Below are 19228 nucleotides of genomic sequence, written 5' to 3' on the forward strand. Positions count from 1 at the left end.
CACCAATATATAGCAGGTCACTGCCAAAGCCATCAGATGTGTGCCCATCCATCACGCTAAAAAAAAATATTCCTCCACCTTTAGATTTGGATGTCATTCTGCCCCTGCCCCTCATGCAATTAAACCTCAAAGGTTCAGCCAAAACTAACCAAAATAACATACTCTGACCCACCACTAACAGCTACACACAAACCACCAGAGAAGAAAAACCAGAAAAGATTTTGAAGCAGAAGTCACAAAACTGAATACTAATAAAACATCTAGCAAGGGTACAAAATATACCATGATTTTCATATTAAGTTTAACCATAACTAATGATATGAAAAACCACCACTGTTATTCAACTACAAAAACTAATAACCAACATTCAAAAATTTTACTAAAAATTGCCAAAAAGATAGGAACTAAATCCATCTTTATTTCTTTTGTTAGGGTTTATTTTTGATGCAGTTGTAATAATAGCTAGCATTTACACAGTGCTTTAAAGTTCACAGAGCATTTTATATGAACTTATTTATTTCTCACCACAACCCTCTGAAGTGCTATTATTATCCTGATTTTTACAGACCAGGAAACTGAGGCTGAGAGGTTAAGTGATTTGCATAGGGTTACTCAGCTAATAGGTGTCTGAGGCAGGATTCAAACTCAGCTCTTCCTTATTCCAAATCCACTGCACCACCTAACTGTCATGATTGGTGCGATTATAAATCTGCCAAGAGGATGGAGTAATCAGCAAATGGAAGCCTGCGTTTCTGACTCCAAGTCCAACACTATAGGAGTTTGTTCTGTTTAGGAAGCAGAATTGTTGGAGTGGAAATAACAACAATAATCAGCACTTATATGACACAAGTTTACAAAGCACTTTGCATGCATTATTTCCTTTGGAATTCCCAATAACCTTGTGCTATAGCTACTACAAGTATTATTTCATTTCTACAAATGAGAAAATTGAGACTCAGGAAGTTAAGTGACTTGTCTGTGGTCACAAAGCTTTTAGTCAATCTGTTTTAATGTAAAATAGAGCAACATGTTCTAGTTTGGGGCAAAGAAGGAATAGAGAATATTATTTTGGGGACCAATGTATGAAACAGAGCAACAGTCATTGGATGCTTTTCAGGTCATCCTGATTCCAAGCCAAGCACTCTCTACTACACTACCTTGCACAGGGAACTTGGAATCAGGGGAGCTGGGTTTAGATTCCAGCTCTGACACATACTTAGTCATGTGATCTTAGGCAAGCAATTTAAATTCTCTGTATTTCAGATTCCTCTCCTGCAAAAATGAGGATAACAATATTTATCTACCCATGTAGGACTGCTCTGAAAAAAATACATGGAAAACTGTATAGTGCCTTATAAATGTGAGCAGCTATTCTTAATATACAAAGTTGGAGGAGTTCCACTAATGATAATGTTTATGGTTTGTTTATGGTTTGGGATAAGGGAAATAACACCCAGCTTCAGAAAAGGGGAAGTACTTTACATTTTTAGACATGCCTTTCTTCTTATAAAGAAAGACTAATGAGAAACTGCTGAACTGCTGAATCTCTTCCTTAGTGGGGATAAATATAGAGTCAAAGAAATGTCCTTAAAGACCAAAGATGAAACTATATGATGAAAAATAGCTGGGTCCAAAAAAAAAAAAAAAGGCAATCCATGTTTCTGGCATTTTGGTCATGCATCCCAGACAATAACTAGGACAAGGTTACTGTAACTTTGCTTTTGTACAATGAATTAAAAAAAAAAACAAGCTAATAACATTTGTAATCAGAACTTCAGTTTAGAGACAAGGCTTAGCACTCAGCAGAAATAATTAGTTAAAATAAGAAGCTACCAGAGAGCACATTCAATACCAGAGGGCAGTTGTCCCCAAGGGGAGTTCTGCATTAGCATTCCACCTGGTTCCCATACACAACCTTTGTCTTTCCCCAGACTATTTTTTATCCTGATCACCCCAAACACCAAAATTGCTAGTTATAGCTCTGCTGGAACTTATCCTACAGTCATTGAGCTGAGTGTACAGAGGATCAGAAAAATAACATGCAACAAAAATTAGTTTCACAACAAAACAGATTTTTCAGTGGTTACAGAACCATTGAATGTCATTGTGCAATGACAAAACAAATCAGGCCCATTATTAGCATAGGCAAAGTTATTAAATCAATCTTTTTCTGCCAACGTATTTATTTCTGAGGCTAATTCAGTGCCCTAGCTCCAAGTTAAACCATGTTCTGTTCAGTCTTCTCCCAAACACTGAAACAGAAAAACCAAGAAAAGCAATATATCTAGCCCGGGGATATAGCATACTGATTCTCTTGAGTTAGTAAACTTATTAACCAGTCATGTATCATATACATCCTATTAGCAATGCATCTTAAAATGAAGAAAGGTGTATATTTTCAGTATAACTCAAATTGATAAGTTAAAATGATCCCTGTGCCACAATTTAATGTGGACAATTAAATTTAAAACTTAAGCCAAAATTAAAATATAGCAATTATATAGTTAAATTTAACAGACATTTATTAAATGGCTAGTATGTGTCAGGCACTGTACAAAATGCTGGGAATACAAAGACAAAAACAAAAAACAGTACTTGCCCTCAGGGAGCTTATTTTTCTACCAGTGAAAAAGCAACATGAACAAAGAAAAGTAAATACAAAATGGATACAAAAAGTAGTTTAGGAGGTGGGGGTGGGGAGGAGAAGAATCTTAACTAGAAAAATCAGGAAAGGTCTTTTGTAGGAAATAATACTTGAGCTAAACATTGATAGGAGCAAGGGGTCTCAAGGGCCAGAGATGAGGAGGGAGAATGGTTCAGATAAGGGGGACAGCCTGTGCAAAGGCACAGGACTTTCCTATCTAAAATTATAGTGATAAAAGTATCATATAGTGATAAAATGCATTTTAAACATTTTGCATCCGCGGAACTTGAAGTTAAAGATGTAAAGTGTGACTAAAAATGAATTATTGATGCATAAGTCTTATTTAATATCTAATGTTTTATCTATTGAAAGGAAATAATATTAATTGAAGGAAGTTGGAAGCATCTCTTTGGGGGGGAGGGGTGCATGTGACACAAGTCATCTTACTTCTGTGAAATTTCAATGTGTACCTCAGTCATTTTCCCTCGATTCTTCAAAGCAGTCAATTACTTTCTTCTGCACATAAATAACATTTGAATAATTCAATTATATACATATATATGTATATATTATTCTATTGTATAATGTATTATATATTACATATGTGTGTTGTGTATTATGTGTGTATACATGTGTACATATGTATATACACACACACACCACTGAGGCATTTCTCCTCTACTATTTTTTCCTCTACAAAGGTCTTACTCTGTTGATTAATGAGGTTATGATGGGGACTTTGAGTTCTTAAAACCATCTTTGCTGAATGAAAGCTTTGTCAGATTCTACTACCCTGGAGAAGCATTAGACTCTGTCAAATCAGAAGATCAGTGCAAAGAAAAATCACTGGAAGGTGGGGTATCCAAGTAATTGACTTTTATCTTTTGGTCACAGAGACCCATGAAAGAAATGAAAATATGAAACAACCCCCCAGCCCTGTGTGCACCCAGGGTGACTTCCACTTCTACATGGATAGTGGCGGTGACTATAATGGAAGGAAGGGGCAAAGAGCCCTGCCAGCAACAACGATAATTTGTCAAGCATAACAGTTTTTAGACTCCCTAACAAATATTAATTTAACTGAAACAATAGGATTCATCTTTTTCTGCTTTGCACAAGAGAATTGATCTAAGAACAATGGATAGAAGTTACAAATTAGAAAATATAAGTGTGATGTAAAGAAACACTTTCTAACAATTAGATTTCTCTGAAAATGGAATGGACTGCCTCTGTAGGCTCTCTATTACTAGGTTTTCAAGGGAGAATGACCACCTCATGGACATTGTAGTAAAGGCTATTTTTCTTCAGGTGTAGGTTGGAATAGATGTTCCCAGATTCTCTAATTGTGAATTTAAGATCTTTGTCCAACCACTAACCATTTGATATACTACTGGGCAACTGAATTAAATTCATATTAAAATTTTTACAGCAAATGAAACCACTAGTCACAAAGCTGTAACAGCTAATTGGAAGGATTGTTCACAGGTTTTCCTTAACCCCCAAAACAAAGAAGTTGGTTTCAACAAGCACTCACAGGGAATAAGGAACAGAAATTTAAGGGACATTTCAATATTGTACTTTGCAGTGCTCACCATGAGCATAAGCAAACATTACTGCCATGAAGATAATTGCAGTTTCCATGCCAACATCTTTTAGAAGATGAAGAAATATAGAAAATTCATGAAGTCTACTAAGAATATGACAAGATCCTTCAGCCTTAGTCAACATATGCTTTGATAGTAGCTTCACTGGAAAGGTGGGCAGAAAAAAAAAACCATGGAAGTGGTCAGAAATCATCACAGAGGATCTGCCAACCTTAGCATTTTTATGGTTCTGGATCATCAGTAGAGTATAAGGGCCTCATCCTGAAAAATTCCTTAAGAAACCAAATGGGCTTTGAGAGGCTATTCAATAGCAGACCAAGCTCCTCCACACCATAGCTGGTGCTTCCATTCTCAATCCCTTACAGGTTAGCCTTTTATCCATTCTGGGGAAGAGATCCTGGAATTCAGAAGAAGGAAAGAAAGGGAAGAAGAAACATAGGAGAAGGTAACATAAGAGGAGAAGGAAGGACAGTGTCTTACACAGGGCATAAAGAAGACAAATTGGTTCTAGCACTGAAGGTGCATGGGTCCTCTTCTGAAGCCAAGGCTAAAAGATGGATTTTATCCCACAATGAGAACTCGGGTCTCTAACCAGCTTAATGAGGTTCTACTCCCTCTGAGTTCTAAACCCTGCCCAGAGGTGGGATCCCTCAGGGACCTGTTGGGGAGGATGGGTCCTAGAGATTTGAAAAGCTAGATCTTCCTTTTGGATAAGTGATGATGAGGGTTGGTTCTTTGGGTAGGGAGGGAGAGAAGAGGATAAAAATAGCCCTGATTTAGGCAAAAGGCCTATATCCAAATTCTAGTTCTGTTACATTTTTTATTTGTGTGACTTGGGGCAAAATAATTTCTCTTGTCCTCAGTATCTTCATCTGTAAAATAAGGATATAATCCCGAAGATCCCTTAAAGTGTTAGATTCTATGATCCCTCAGACTCCATGTTATTTATATTGTAAACTATGGTTTGTGATTAAAAAGGGGGGGTAAGGGTTTACAGAGTATTCAAAAGCCAACACCTGCACATCAAATACATTTTGTGGTGGGCACTTAATAAGAATATGACAAATGATATTAGCCATATATTAACCAAGAGGAAATGACTGGTTACTGATGTGGTAGTCATGTCATAATCACACACCTCTGTTTGTAATCACTGATTGGTCAGAACAAGATGAAAACAAGAGACAAATTGGAGGGGAACAGACAAAGATGAGAGGAAGTAGAGTTTAACCTGAAGTATTTAAATAAATTAAGTAAAAAAAAATGGAAATGGACAAAAGAAAAGGCAACATAAATCTCACCAAATCATAATTTTAACTGACACAAAACAATTATCACAAAAAGGAAGCAGAAAGGACCCAGGACCTGTTTCAGCTAGTAAATGCTTGATTTCCTTATTAAATTAAATTAGCAAAGAAACATGGCAGCCCCAGGCAACAATTACTGAGAGTGCAAGATATTTTCAAAACATTATGGAGGAAAAAGATGGAAGATTAAGTGCAGTACCACCTCACCAATAAGCGAACAATGAAAAGCAGATGAGAGGGAAACAAGCCTGCAGAGAGCTTGGCAGGAGACCCAGTTAAACTAGATTATCCTAAGAGAATTTGTAGATGAAACAGAAGGATCACAAGTAGATATGAAATGAAATAGACCTACTAGGGTTTCTCATGAAGGATGATAGCTCAAAACATTGCATTTGGATTTGAAAACCTGATTATCAAATGTACTATTTGAGGAAGTGGCAATTATATATAACCAAGAAGACAAATCAGTGTTTGAATAATCTAAAACAATCACATGCAGAAGGAATCCCTCCTGCAGATAATCAATCATCTAGCATTATTAAGAACATATTATGTGCCAAGTCTTTTCTAAGCACTGGGAATACAAAGCAAGGCTAAAACAGTTCCTGCTCTCAAGGAGTTCATAGTCTAATGGGAGAGACAGCATGCAAACAACTATTTACAAGCAAGATATATACTGGATTATTTGGGGGGTGGGCATGGATAGGTGGTGCAGCAGATAGAGCAATGGGCTTGGAGTTAGGAAGACTCATCTTTGTGAATTCAAATCTGGCACCAGACACTTACTAATCTTGTGACCCTGGTAAGTTGCTTAACCTGGTTTACCTCAGTTCCTCATCTATAAAATGTGCAGGAGAGGGAAATGGCAAACACCTCCAGTATCCCTGCCAAGAAAATCCCAAATGGGGCCATGAAGAATTGGACACAACTGAAAAGCAACTAAATAAAACAACACTCTCAAAGAGAAGGCACTAAGATTGGGGAAGGCTTCTTGCAGAAGGTGGGGCTACTGTTGAGACTTGAAAGAAGTCAAGAAAGCTAGGAGGCTGGGATGAGGGAAGAGAGAATTCCAGGCATGGGGAACAGCCAGTGAAAACATTCGTTGGTCATCAGGAGACGGAGTATTGAGCAGGAAGATCAATAAGGATGTGAATGCCACTGGACTAGAGAATATTTGGAGGGGAGTAAGGTATAAAAAGACCAGAAAGGTAGGGAGGGGATAGGTGATGAAGGGCTTTTAAAGCCAAATATCTGATCCTGGGGTCAATAGGTAGTCATTGGAGTTTACTGAATAAGGGGGATGATGCTATCAGACTTCAGGAAGATTAACTTGACAGCTGAACAGAGAATGGATTGGAATGGGGAGAGAACCAGGGAAACCAACAATAGAGTATTGCAATAGTCCAGGAAAGAGGTAATGAGGGCCTGTACCAGAGAGGTTACAGTGTGAGGGGAGATTTTTATGGAAGTACAAACAAAAGGACCTCACTTTTAATTGGATATGAGGTAGGAAAGAGAGGAATTAAGGATGATACCTGGGTATTGAGCCTGGGTGACCCAGAGAATTGGTGGAGCCATCAACAGTATTAGGGGAGTTAGGAAGAGGGGAAGGTTTGAGTGGAAAGATGACATGTTAAGCTTAAGATGTCTATGGGACATTAATTCAAGATATCTAATGGGTAGCTGGAGATGCAAAATTGGAAGTCAAAAGGGTGGTTGGGGGGCAGAGTCAAGATGGCCGAGTACAAACAGGACTTCTGCAGGGCTCCGACTTCCACCTCCCCCAATTCATTTAAAAGGGGACTCTAAACAAACTTTGGAGCTACAGAACCCACAAAATGACACAGAGAAGCTAACCTCCCACTGAGGACAGTCCAGCAAGCTGGCAGGAATTGGCCAGCACAGTGCTCTGGGAGCCGAGTCCAGACCAGGAAAGCCAGAGGTTTGGGCCCCAGGGTATTCTGACCAACCACTGGCTGGAGGGACTTCAGATCACCAGCAGCTGTGGTGGTTTCCAGAATTATGAACACATAGATGCAAAGGACAAAGTGAGAGGTCAGTGGAGTGTGGACTTTGGGATCCAGTAGTTGGGAGTGCATTGGCTTTTGCCCCCAGGGCGAGAAGCGGCTGATGTGCTTACAGCCTCAGCCACACATGGCTGCTTCAGCTCTTGGCCTGCAGAGTATAGGGGGACCAAGCGACCAGTCTGAGGGTAATCGCTCTTGCTTTAACCTGCTTGGATCTGGATTGCAGTCTAGGGTGGAGGTCCTGGGGTGTGCAATCAGCTTGCCAGAGAGTGTGGAGGCTTCAGAGAGGGCACCCAACTAATACCTTCGGCAGCTGAGAAAACCCCAGCGTTTGGTACGAAGCTCCCCTGTCTGGTGGCAGAATCCTACTGTGGCAAAAAGCCCAGGGGTCAAGTGATTGAGTGGCAAAATGAGCAGGCAAAGAAAGCAAAATAAACAGAGTACCCCAAATTTACACTCCTATTTTGGGGACAAAAAGGATCAAAGCATGGAACAGGAGGAAGACAGTGAAGTCAGAACTCTTGCACCAAAAGCTTCAAAGGAAAATATGAGCTGGTTACAGGCCATAGAGGACCTTAAGAAGCAAATAAGAGAAGTGGAGGAAAAATTGGGAAGAGAAATGACAATGATGCAAGAAAATTATGAAATGAGAGTCAACAGCCTGACTGAGAAAAATAACACCTTAAAAAATAGACTAACTCAAATGGCAAAAGAGGATCAAAAAGGTAAAGAGGAAAAGAATGCCTTAAAAAGCCGAATTTGCCAGATGGAAAAAGAATCTCAAAAGCTCAATGAGGAGAATCATTCCTTCAGAATTAGATTGTAACAAACAGAAGCTAGTGACTTTATGAGAAATCAAGATGCTGTTAAACAGATCCAAACAAATAAAAGAATAGAAGGCAATGTGAAATATCTCATGGGAAAAACCACTGACCTGGAAAATAGATCCAGGAGAGATAATTTAAAATTTTTTGGACTACCTGAAAGCCATGATCAAAGAAAGAACCTAGAAATCATCCTCCAAGAAATTCTCAAGGAAAACTGCCCTGATGTTTTAGAACCAGAGGGCAAAATAGAGGTTGAAAGAATCCACCAATCACCTCCTGAAAAAGATCCCAAAAAGAAAACTTCTAGGAATATTATAGCCAGGTTCCGGAATTCCCAGATCAAGGAGAGAATATTACAAGCAGCCAGGAAGAAACAATTTGAATATTGTGGAAACACAATCAGGATAACTCAGGATCTGGCAGCTTCTACACTGAGGGATTGAAGGGCTTGGAATATGATATTCCAGAGGTCAAAGGAGCTGGGATTAAAACCAAGAATCACCTATCCAGCAAAACTGAGTATCATGTTTCAGAGGAAAATATGGTCATTCAGTGGAATAGAGGACTTTCAAGCATTCTTGATGAAAAAACCAGAGTTGAATAGAAAATTTGACATTCAGATACAAGAAGCAAGAGAAGCATGAGAAGGTAAACAGGGAAAAGAAATCATAAAGAACTTATCAAAGTTGAACATTAACATTCCTACATGGAAAAATGATAATTGTAACTGATGAAACTTTTCTCAGTATGAAAATAGTTGAAGGGAATATAAATATATGTGTGTGTCTATATAGGAGGGTATATGGGCATATGAATACATATGTGAATATGTGTATATATATTGACAGGCATACATAGATAGAGGGCACAGGACCAATTTAATAGGAAGGGATGATACTTAAAAGGGGAGATTAAGAGGTGAGAGAGAAATATAATGAAAGGAGAAGGGGAGATACAGAATGGTGTAAACTATCTCATATAGAAGAGGCAAAGGAAAATGGTTACAATGGAGGGGAAGAACAGCAAGACAAAAGGGAATGCGTCAACCTTATTCTCATTGAATTTGGCTCAGGGAGGGAATGACATACACACTATCTCTCCCTACAGGAGAGTAGGGGTTAAGGGGATGATGGAAGGGAGGGCAGGCTCGGGGGGAGGGAAGTTGGAAGCACCCACTTTTGAAAAAGGACAGGATCAAAGTAGAGAATAGAACAAGTGGGAGGTGGGATAGGAGGGAGGGAAATATAGTCAGTCTTTTACAATATACCTACTGTGGTAATGTTTTGCATAGCTACACATATACAACCTATACAGAATTGCTTATCTTCCCAGTAAGGGTGGGTGACAAGGGAGGAAGGGAATGAATCTATAATTCAAAGTTTTAAAATCAAATGTTTGAAAAATATATGTGTACACACACACACATATATATATATAGTATTATTAATACTATTTTACATGTAATTGGGAAAGAAGATATACAGTACTGGGGCATAGAGATCCACCATGTCCTACCGGAAAAGTCGAAGGGGGTATGGGAGAAGATAAAGGAGAGAGCAGATTGGAGGAGAGAATATCCTGTGGGACCACTATTTTGGGGAGGTGGGTAGGGGAAAAATGGGGAGAAAATGTATAACTCAAAATCCAGAGGAAATGAATTATGTAAACCAGAAGTTAAAGCATTTGAAAAAAAAAAATAAAAAGAGAGTGGCTAGGGCTAGACCAGGAAATCTGAGATAACACAATTTTTAAATGTTCAGGGATCAATTTTCAAGGTTTATCAAGAGGCGTTCTCAAAAGAATTGAAAAAGAAGCAACTGAAACTTAATATAAAAAATGGTCTGTACCTTCATTAAAGCTATCCTTGATGAAAATATGGGAAAGGTGCAGACAGTCTTATGTTCTCAGACAATTTTCACAGTAGATCACATCTTTTAAAAACATTATTGATATATTTGGAGTTTTATATAACCTTTCTTTTTAAAAACATTTTATTTTTTCCAAATACATGTAAAAACAATTTTTACCATTTGTTTTTAAATTTTGAGTTCCAATTTCTCCTTCTGTCCCTCCTCATTGGGAAGACAAGCAATTTGACTTAGGTTCCACATGTGCAGTTATGCAAACCATATTTCCATATTAGTCATCTTATGAAAGAAAACACAGACAAAAATCCCCAAGAAAAATAAAGGAAATAAAAAAAGTTTGCTTCAATCTACAATCCGATTCCATGAGTTCTTTCTATGGAAATGGATAACAATTTTTATCATAAGTCCTTCTGAACTGTCATGGATCACTGTATTGCTGAGAATAACTAAGTCATTCATTGCTGATCATCATATAATATTGCTATTACTGTGTACAATGTTCTCCTGGTTCTGCTCACTTTACTTTGCATCATCAATTCATGCTAATCTTTCCAGGTTTTTCTGAAGTCTGCCTGCTCATCATTTCTTATAGCACAATAGCATTCCATTACATTCTTATACCACAATTTGTTCAGCCATTCCTCAAATGATGGGCATCCCCTTAATTTCCAGTTCTTTGCCACCACAAAAAGAGCTGCTATAAATATATTTGTACATATAGATCCTTTTAATTTTTCTTTGATCTCTTTGGATTACAGACCTAGTAGTGGTATTACTAGGTCAGATGGTATGCACAGTTTTGTAGCCCTTTGGGCATAGTTCCAAATCGTTCTCCAGAATATTGCCTTCCTTTCTAAATATGACCTATCATGTCTCATAACAAAGAATGTAGAAAAGAAAAAAAAGTTTAGGAAAACAGCAATATATCAGCTGAATCTGACAATACAATACAATGCTTTCCACTTATGGTCCCATACCTTTTCAAAGAAAGTGAAAAGTATATTTCCTAAAGAATTCAAATGCAAATTGATATTAAAAATTTTCATTTGGATTTTTATTTCTTAACATTTCTCCTAATGGTTACTTGCTGCTCTTGAACTTTTTTTTTGCTTTCTATTTTAACAATTAAATAAATCAAGTACCAAGTGTGTTCCTTCCTTCCTTCCTTCCTTCCTTCCTTCCTTCCTTCCTTCCTTCCTTCCTTCCTTCCTTCCTTCCTTCCTTCCTTCCTTCCTTCTTTCCTTCTTTCCTTATCTTACCCAGCTTGAAAAAGTAGCCCAGTGGCCACTCACATCCCAAACCCTCTACTGATCAGCACAGACCCTTTGACCTGTTCTGTTTCCTCCTTAGGCAGTCTAACGGCACCTTGACCCCAAAGGCTCACTATAATGATTCTAGACTTAGAGCAGATACCAGATAAACTTTATCTCTACTACCGTTCAGAACTTCTAAGCTCAATTGATCCACTAGCCTCAGCTTCAGTCTCTCTGGTTAGTAGGAATTACCGGCATGTTCCACGCCCAGAGTTATGTGACATTTTCTTACAAATGAGTCAGCATTAACATCCTACTCAGAGGTCTCAGTGGGGCTAGAAGGTCAACCCTGGGTTTTTAAAGGCTATGTCAGCAGAGACCAAGCTTCAGCAATTCCTAACAACCTGAAAAGGCATCAAGAGCTCAGGTCTGGCAAAGAATTGTATGTCTCTCATCCGAGGATCAGTCTGGCTCAGCTCAGAGAGGCTTATCACCAGGTTGATCTAAGGTTGGTGAAGTTTTCTTGGACTTGGCAAGGATCTCTACGAACAACTTGTACTACTCACCCTCTACTCTAATAGTTCTTAACCTTTTTTGTGTGTCATGGGCCCAGAGGTGTGCTCAGCTGGCTTATCTTCTCTCTTAAGGGCTGATTGTTAAATTTTCAGCGTGAGTGCCTACACCTTGAAAATCAGCAAGCTACACATCAGGGCTTGATACATTGTTTTGTTGGTTTTCTAAACTTAAGAGATTGGTGGAGAAAATGTTAACAATACAGATTAAACTTTAGTGTGTCCAGCATACTTTTTTTTTCAAAGAGCCATTTTTAAACATTTATCAGCATACCCTTTGGCAACTTGGTGAAGCCTATCAATCTCTTCCCAGAATATTATTTTAAAAACATAAAATAAAACAAAAGGAATAAGTTCATGGGACCTAGGTAAAGAACCCCTGATCTACTAAGTTGTAGCAGGCACAAGAGCTGCAGCAGTAGAGGGAGACCAATGGAGCTAAATCACAAATATCTGAAGAAGTGAGATACTTGCCTATTTCGATGTCACTATGATGTAAAATGGGGATATATTGATGGGTTTTTTTAAATTTTATTTAATTTTTAATTTATGGAATAAAACAACCATTTCCATAATGTAGTATAATTTTAAAAAAAGATGACTGCAATGAAACTGCAAATCTATTATGTACAACTTCTATTCCTTTTAAATATATGATAAAGTTATCATTTAACTTTCTTTTTCTATCTTCCCTCTGCCTCTCCTACCATTAGACTATAAATGGCTACCATTAGACAAAAATATATATGAGTGTGTGTGAGTGTGTGTCTTTAGCCATTCTATACACACTTCTATTTATCAGTTCTTTCTCTGGATACAGATAGTGGCTTCCTTCATGTGTCCTTTGTAGTTAATTTGGGTATTCATAATTATATTTCAACATATTAATGATATGTAAATGAAATGCTACATTGACAGATTTAAATCATACATATTTAAATGAATCAACTGACAATCACAAAGTTCTTTAAAGTTTGCCAAACATTTCATATATATTATCTCATCTGATCCTCCTACCAACCACATGTCCAGGTAGTACCACTGGGTGATATTGTGCATAGAAGTACTCTGCATCGAATGAGGAAGACCGAAGTTCAAATCCAGACTCAGACACTTACTAGCTATGTGACTCTAGGCAAGTCATTTGACCTCAAATTATCTCAGACTCCTCAAAGGGGGAAAATAACAGTACCTACCTTCCATGGTTGTTGTGAGATAATATTTGTAAAGCACTTTGCATGGTGTCTGGCACATAGTAGATGCTATATGAATGCTATTATCATTATGATTATTTTTGTCTCAATTTTAAAGATAAAGCAGCTCTCAGGAGATGTTAAATGACTTACCTATGGTCAAAAAGGAAGCACCATAGGAAGGCTTTAGACCCAAGTTTTCCTGACTCCTAGGCCAGTGAAATACTTATATGTTATGTTACTTCTATAAATCATTTTTAAGCCATGAAAAGATACAAAATAAAAATCTGTTTTGCAAATGACTGTCTTTTATCCCTACAAGTAAAAAACTCATTATAGATATATGTATATATCAATGACTATTCTGCTAAGTTTAAGCTGTTTCCCTTTTTCTCTACCAAGCTGTAGAACACTTACTTAAATTGTGTTTAATTTTAGAAAGTCATAATGGCTTTCCCCAGCTGTCAGATAAAGTAAGGCCTTTGGAAAGAAAAGAAAGAAAATCCACATCTGGCAGCTCAACCAGATGATAAAGGGGCCTTCATTTCTAGGGTCAGCTTTGGCTTCTTAGAAAATACAATAAAAACACTGCAGATAGAATGCCTCACCTTGGGTTTTTTGGCAAGTTCTCACAAAGGCTAGACAGAAAAAGTTTATCTTATATTTAAAAATTAATGCCAACTACTAAAAACAATTACAATGACTTCATTTTGCTTACTACTTGAAATTAACCAGCCCCATGTAATTTTCTAATCAAGTATGATTAACTCTTATACACTTAACCAATATTGGCTCTGAGTTTTTTTTCCTCTTTTAAAAGAAATGGGAAATAAGGGTAGCTAAGAACTATTACACAATTTTGCTGTTTTTTAAAAAAAAGGATGGGGCCCTAGTGTTGCCTTAATTCTCAACATATTTATAGGAGCAGGGAATAGAGAAATTTTCTGTTCAACTATACCTCTTGAATAATAGAAGAGAAGGAAACTTTGACAGAAAATCATAATTTTTTTGAAGTTTTCTCCAGATCCTATTTCATTCTGCTTAAAAAAAAAATACATATGGAAAGAATTATGTGAATAAAGGGGTAAGAAAAGGCAAAATCTTTTTTTGTTGTTTTTTTGGAGGGGGGAAGGTAGGGAAGTTGGGGTTAAATGATTTGCATAAGGTCACACGGCTAGTTTTGTGTTAATTGTCTGAGGCTGGATTTGAACTCAAGTCCTCCTGACTCCAGGGCTGGTGCTCTAGTCACTGGGCCACCTAGCCACCCAGAAAAGGCAAAATCTTAGCCATGCCTCCTGTCAACTTTAGAACTTCCAAAGATTAAGGGGGCAGCCAGGCAGAACAGTGAGTAAGAGCACCGGCCCCAGTGTTGGGATGACCTTTGGGATCGAATCTGGGCTCAGACAGTTAGCACCCACCCAGAAACACCTGGCCGTGTAACCTTGAGCAAGTTACTTAATCCCAATTGCTTTAAAAAAAAAAAAAACTTCCAAAGATTAAATATTCTGCCCAGGAAGTTAGACAGCACAGTCTATAGAGCATTGGATTTGGAGTCAGCAAGACCTGAATTCAAATCCTATTTCCGACTTGGTAGCTTTGTGACCTTGTCCAGGACCCTAAATCTCTGCCAGCTTCATTTTCTGTATCTGTAAAATGCAAATAGTAATAGCAACTACTTTACAGGGGGGTTGTGGGAAGCAAATGAAATAGCATGTGTAATAGCATGTAAATAGCAATTTACCCATTCAAAAACATTACAAATTCATTATTATCACAAATAATCATACAGAAAATGTTCTTTCCCCCCAACTCGAAGACAACACCTGGTTTTTCCCTTCCCTCATCTACTCTATTACTTCACCCATTCGATTGTGAATTCGTGGAGGGGAAGGGCTGGCTTTTGTCCTTCTTCTTGTCCCCTACAAGAGTGCAGAACCTGCACACATGGCCCTGGAGGTGCTCAAGGGCAGTCCTTGGACTGACTCTAAACTTCACAGAACAAATCTCTTTAGTAAAAGGATATGTCCAGTCAAACTTGGACTCAGTCAAAAGACTGCACCCAAGGACCTAGAAGGTCACATGTGGCCTCAAGGCCTCAGGTTCCCCATCCCTGCCTAGCACACAGTAGGTGAAAAATAAATGCTTATTGACTGCCTGACCAACACTGCCCTCCCCAAATATTAGTAAGATGTTGAAATTTTAAAAAGTGGTTGGCAAACAGCATAGCATTGATAACTATATTATCCCCAACACTTATCTAGGTAGTAATGGAAAAGTTGAACTCTTAGGAAAAAACAAAGCAAACAAAAAAAGAACCAAAGAGCCTAAATGTAAAAATTGAGTACAGGAGAATATAATGAAACTTAGCAATTTAAGGACAGGAGGTATATTCTTAACATACACATGACCCATAATATAGACATTTATTGAATTTTTTAAATGCTATTTTACTCTGAAACCAATATAACATAATTATTCTACTACATTGCCAAAAAACTAAGCCATAGAAAATAGTTAAAATATGGTATATCATTATGTGGTATTATAATAATATTTCTTCCTTTTCCCTACCACCAAATGAGGCAAGTACATAGAATAACTGCCTCTTAAATAACATGTTCACCATCATTATGAAGGCATTCTTTGTACTTTTTCTCTTTTTCAGAGCAAAAGAGACCTGATAGTCATAACCCTAGCAAAATGAAATTTTATAAAATATCATTCTCTTGTGTCAGATCCATATCAATTACAATTTTTTTAAGGAAATAGATTCAAGAACCCCCCCCCCATCTGAATTCGACTTAGCTAAAGAATATTTCTTGGAATCAGCTTCTGGGACAGTCGTACTTGACATTGAGGTAATATTTGTTTTGTACTTCTAGTCCTACATGTCAACAGTTGAAATGCATTAGTCATAGAAAACATCATTTCTGCAGATCTCTAAAATTAAATTTTCACAGATTAGAAATGAAAAAGTGTCATAACCTCTTTAGGATGTTATTAGTTTTTATGGCTTCCAATCCTTTGATAATTTGTCAGGAATATTTAGATATCACAAATGATACTCATATGCAAAAACTCTATACCTATTCTGCAATGATTTATTGCTGACTTGAATTCTGAGATGTTTTGATTCCCTCTTTCCCCCAGCCTAGTAAACTCTCAAAATCTGTTTGTTGGTTTTTTTTTTTTTGGTCAGTTGAAAATTGTTTAAATCAAGAACTTGACAAATATTAAACATTAAAATTTCCATATCCAAAGAAATTATGATTTCATATGAAAGTATGAATTTCCATCACATACAATTTGCTTTTTTTAAGTATGTATTAAATTAAACTCTGTAGTACCCACACTGCTATTCTAGTCTGACTTACCTTCTATATTTCCTTCTTTTTGTCTATTTTTAGAAATGTTTCACTGACACTTTTCTTTCTCTTCCTTCCTTCCTTCCTTCCTTCCTTCCTTCCTCCTTTCTTCCTTCCTTCCTTCCTTCTTTCCTTCCTTCCTTCTTTCCTTCCCTCCTTCCTTCCCTCCTTTCTTCCTTCCTTCTTCTCCTTTTCCTCTTCCTCCTCCTTTTCCTATTCCTTTTGTTTAAAAACATTATTATCACTACTCCATACTGACTGTGGGACTCTCAGCAAGGTCACTTAATCTCTCACTGCTCAAAGACTATAGATGTCAGAGATGACTACCTATACTGGTAGAGGAAATTTCTTCAACTAGAAGTTCTTTATACTAATGAAGTCACAGATACAGTCTCTGTTCCTATCCACTATCTCTACCCTTCATTCCTCTCCCAGGGTAATCTCTAAGTTAGTTTTCAAATTAGTTTTAATCATATTTATATGCATACATTCACATTTCTTTCCAGTCTCCTTCCTTCTCCGTGAAAACACTACCATTCAATTTTTTCCCCTCCTGTCCATGCCAAAATGGGGCAATAATCATGTTTGTGATACTTGGTCTCTAACAATAATATTGCTGAGATTCATTTCACCTCTCTCAGCTTTTCTGTAAAAAGAGAAATTTGAACTACAGTAACCCTTCTACATCATAGGGGTTAGGGACATGTACCTCCATGATCTGGAAAATCAGTGTGAAATTTTTTGGTCTTCCCTTCATGCAAGAGAAAGAGTCTGAATTTTTTCTTTTTCTTTTATGGAGTTTTTACAGTACCTTATTGTGAAATTTGGTTTAGATATTTGATCATAGGCTATATGCAGTATAAAATACTGTGAATTCTACAATACTTCCCCCAAATTCCCATTTACCATTCTTTTTTTTTTAAAAGCAATCAGGGTTAAGTAACTTGCTCAAGGTTACACGGCCAGTTATTTCTGGGTGTGGTGCTGAGTATCTGAGCCCGGATTTGATCCAGGTCATCCCAACACTGGAGCCGGTGCTCTTACTCGCTGTGCTACCTGGCCGCCCCTATTTCTTATGCCAACCCATGATATATCGAAACAGCAATGTGGAAAGTTGTGATGTGGAAGGGATATGACCTCTCTGGTTCCAGCTGTATTTCCATTATCCAAAGCTAACACTTCTCTATGACAGCTCCATTCAGCCCTGAAAGCCTATTACTTCATTGAGGAAGGGGTGGTATGGTGACAGAGAAGGGTACTCTGTTCTCAGAATATATAGCAGGTAGAAATAGAGAAGATATAGTGGAAATGGTTGTTAACATTTTTCCCCAGCTCAGGGTCAATACATCAACACAATAGTATTTTCAGAAAGCAACATCTACCATCGCCCCACAAGCTAAGATTTCTACCAGAGTCCCAGTGGTTACTGCAGCCAAAAGCCACTACTTTAGAATGAAGGTGTATCTCTCTGACTCTGCCCTGACCGAAGCGTAGGCCCCCTTCACCTCACATCTTCCATTTTTGGTCTTCCTGCCTCAAGTCTCTTCCCACTCCAGTGTATCCCCTACTCAGCTAACAAACAGATCTTCCTGAAGTCTGCATCTGATCATTCTCCATTCCCATTCAATTAATTCCAGTGGCTTTCTGTTACCTCCAAGATCAATTACAAAACCCTTTGTTTGGCTTTTAAGACCCTTCATAACCTGGTCCTTTCCTACCTTTCCAATCTCTTCATACCTTAGTACCTTCCAGGTACTCTTCACTCCAGCACACCGGCCTCCTTGCTACTTCTTGAGTAAGACGATTCATCTGAGTGTTTCCACTGGGTGTCCACCATACCTTGAATTCTCTTCATCTTCATTTCTGGCTTCCTTCAGGTCCCATATATAATCGAGCGTACCTTGTATAATCCTCCTTAATGCTGGCACCTTCCCTCCACTATTATCTCCAATTTATCTTCTATGTATCTTGTTTGTAAATTATCATTTGCATGTTATCTTCCTCCATAAGACTGTGAGTTTCCCTGAGGTCAGAGACCATCTCTGCCTTTCTTTGCCTCCCCAGTACTTAGCACAGTACTAGGTATATAGTAGGCTCTTAATACATGTTTGCTGATCTGACAATATGGAATTAATTCCAGTTAGCAGTGACTTAAGGTAGTGATTGATTTTTTTCCAACAATTGCAATAGCAGAAGTTCATAATCTGAAACAGATTTCCTCTAAATTCTTTAAAGATTGAATTAAAACTTACCTGAAGAAACCTGGGCAAAAGCCGATCTGATTCAATCCCCACATATATGTGCACCAGCTCCAAAAGAGAAAGGGACTGACAAAGGCGCATCACAAGTCCAATAGCATAGAAAGTGTCTACCATAGAATCTGTCCCCAGAATGAAAAACATAGTTACTAAAAATTAGAGTAAAACATGATACTAAAATGTAAATCTATGAAACTTTTAGGAAAGTATTTTTACTGGCTATTCGTCAAGTAAGGCTGACTCTGTGAGGTCTCAATGTTGAAGAAAAGTATTCTGGAGCTCTTGAATTACAAGTTCCAACAGATCCTCT

General features: G+C 37.8%; 1 protein-coding gene across 2 annotated transcripts in view; it reads right to left on the minus strand.

Moving 5' to 3' along the window:
* The window catches only part of HACD4 (3-hydroxyacyl-CoA dehydratase 4), a 49104-nt gene that overhangs the window by 21413 nt on the left and 8463 nt on the right, over nt 1-19228 (minus strand). For both annotated transcript variants that reach the window (XM_069088084.1, XM_069088085.1), the window contains one exon: nt 18913-19040. In XM_069088084.1, coding sequence (XP_068944185.1) covers nt 18913-19040 — 128 coding nt within the window. The remainder of the gene's footprint in view (nt 1-18912; nt 19041-19228) is intronic.

The sequence above is a fragment of the Petaurus breviceps genome, unplaced genomic scaffold (assembly GCF_028583685.1).
Source record: "Petaurus breviceps papuanus isolate PSGF00001 unplaced genomic scaffold, PetGlider_PUasm1.0 184, whole genome shotgun sequence".
NCBI classification, from domain to species: domain Eukaryota; kingdom Metazoa; phylum Chordata; class Mammalia; order Diprotodontia; family Petauridae; genus Petaurus; species Petaurus breviceps.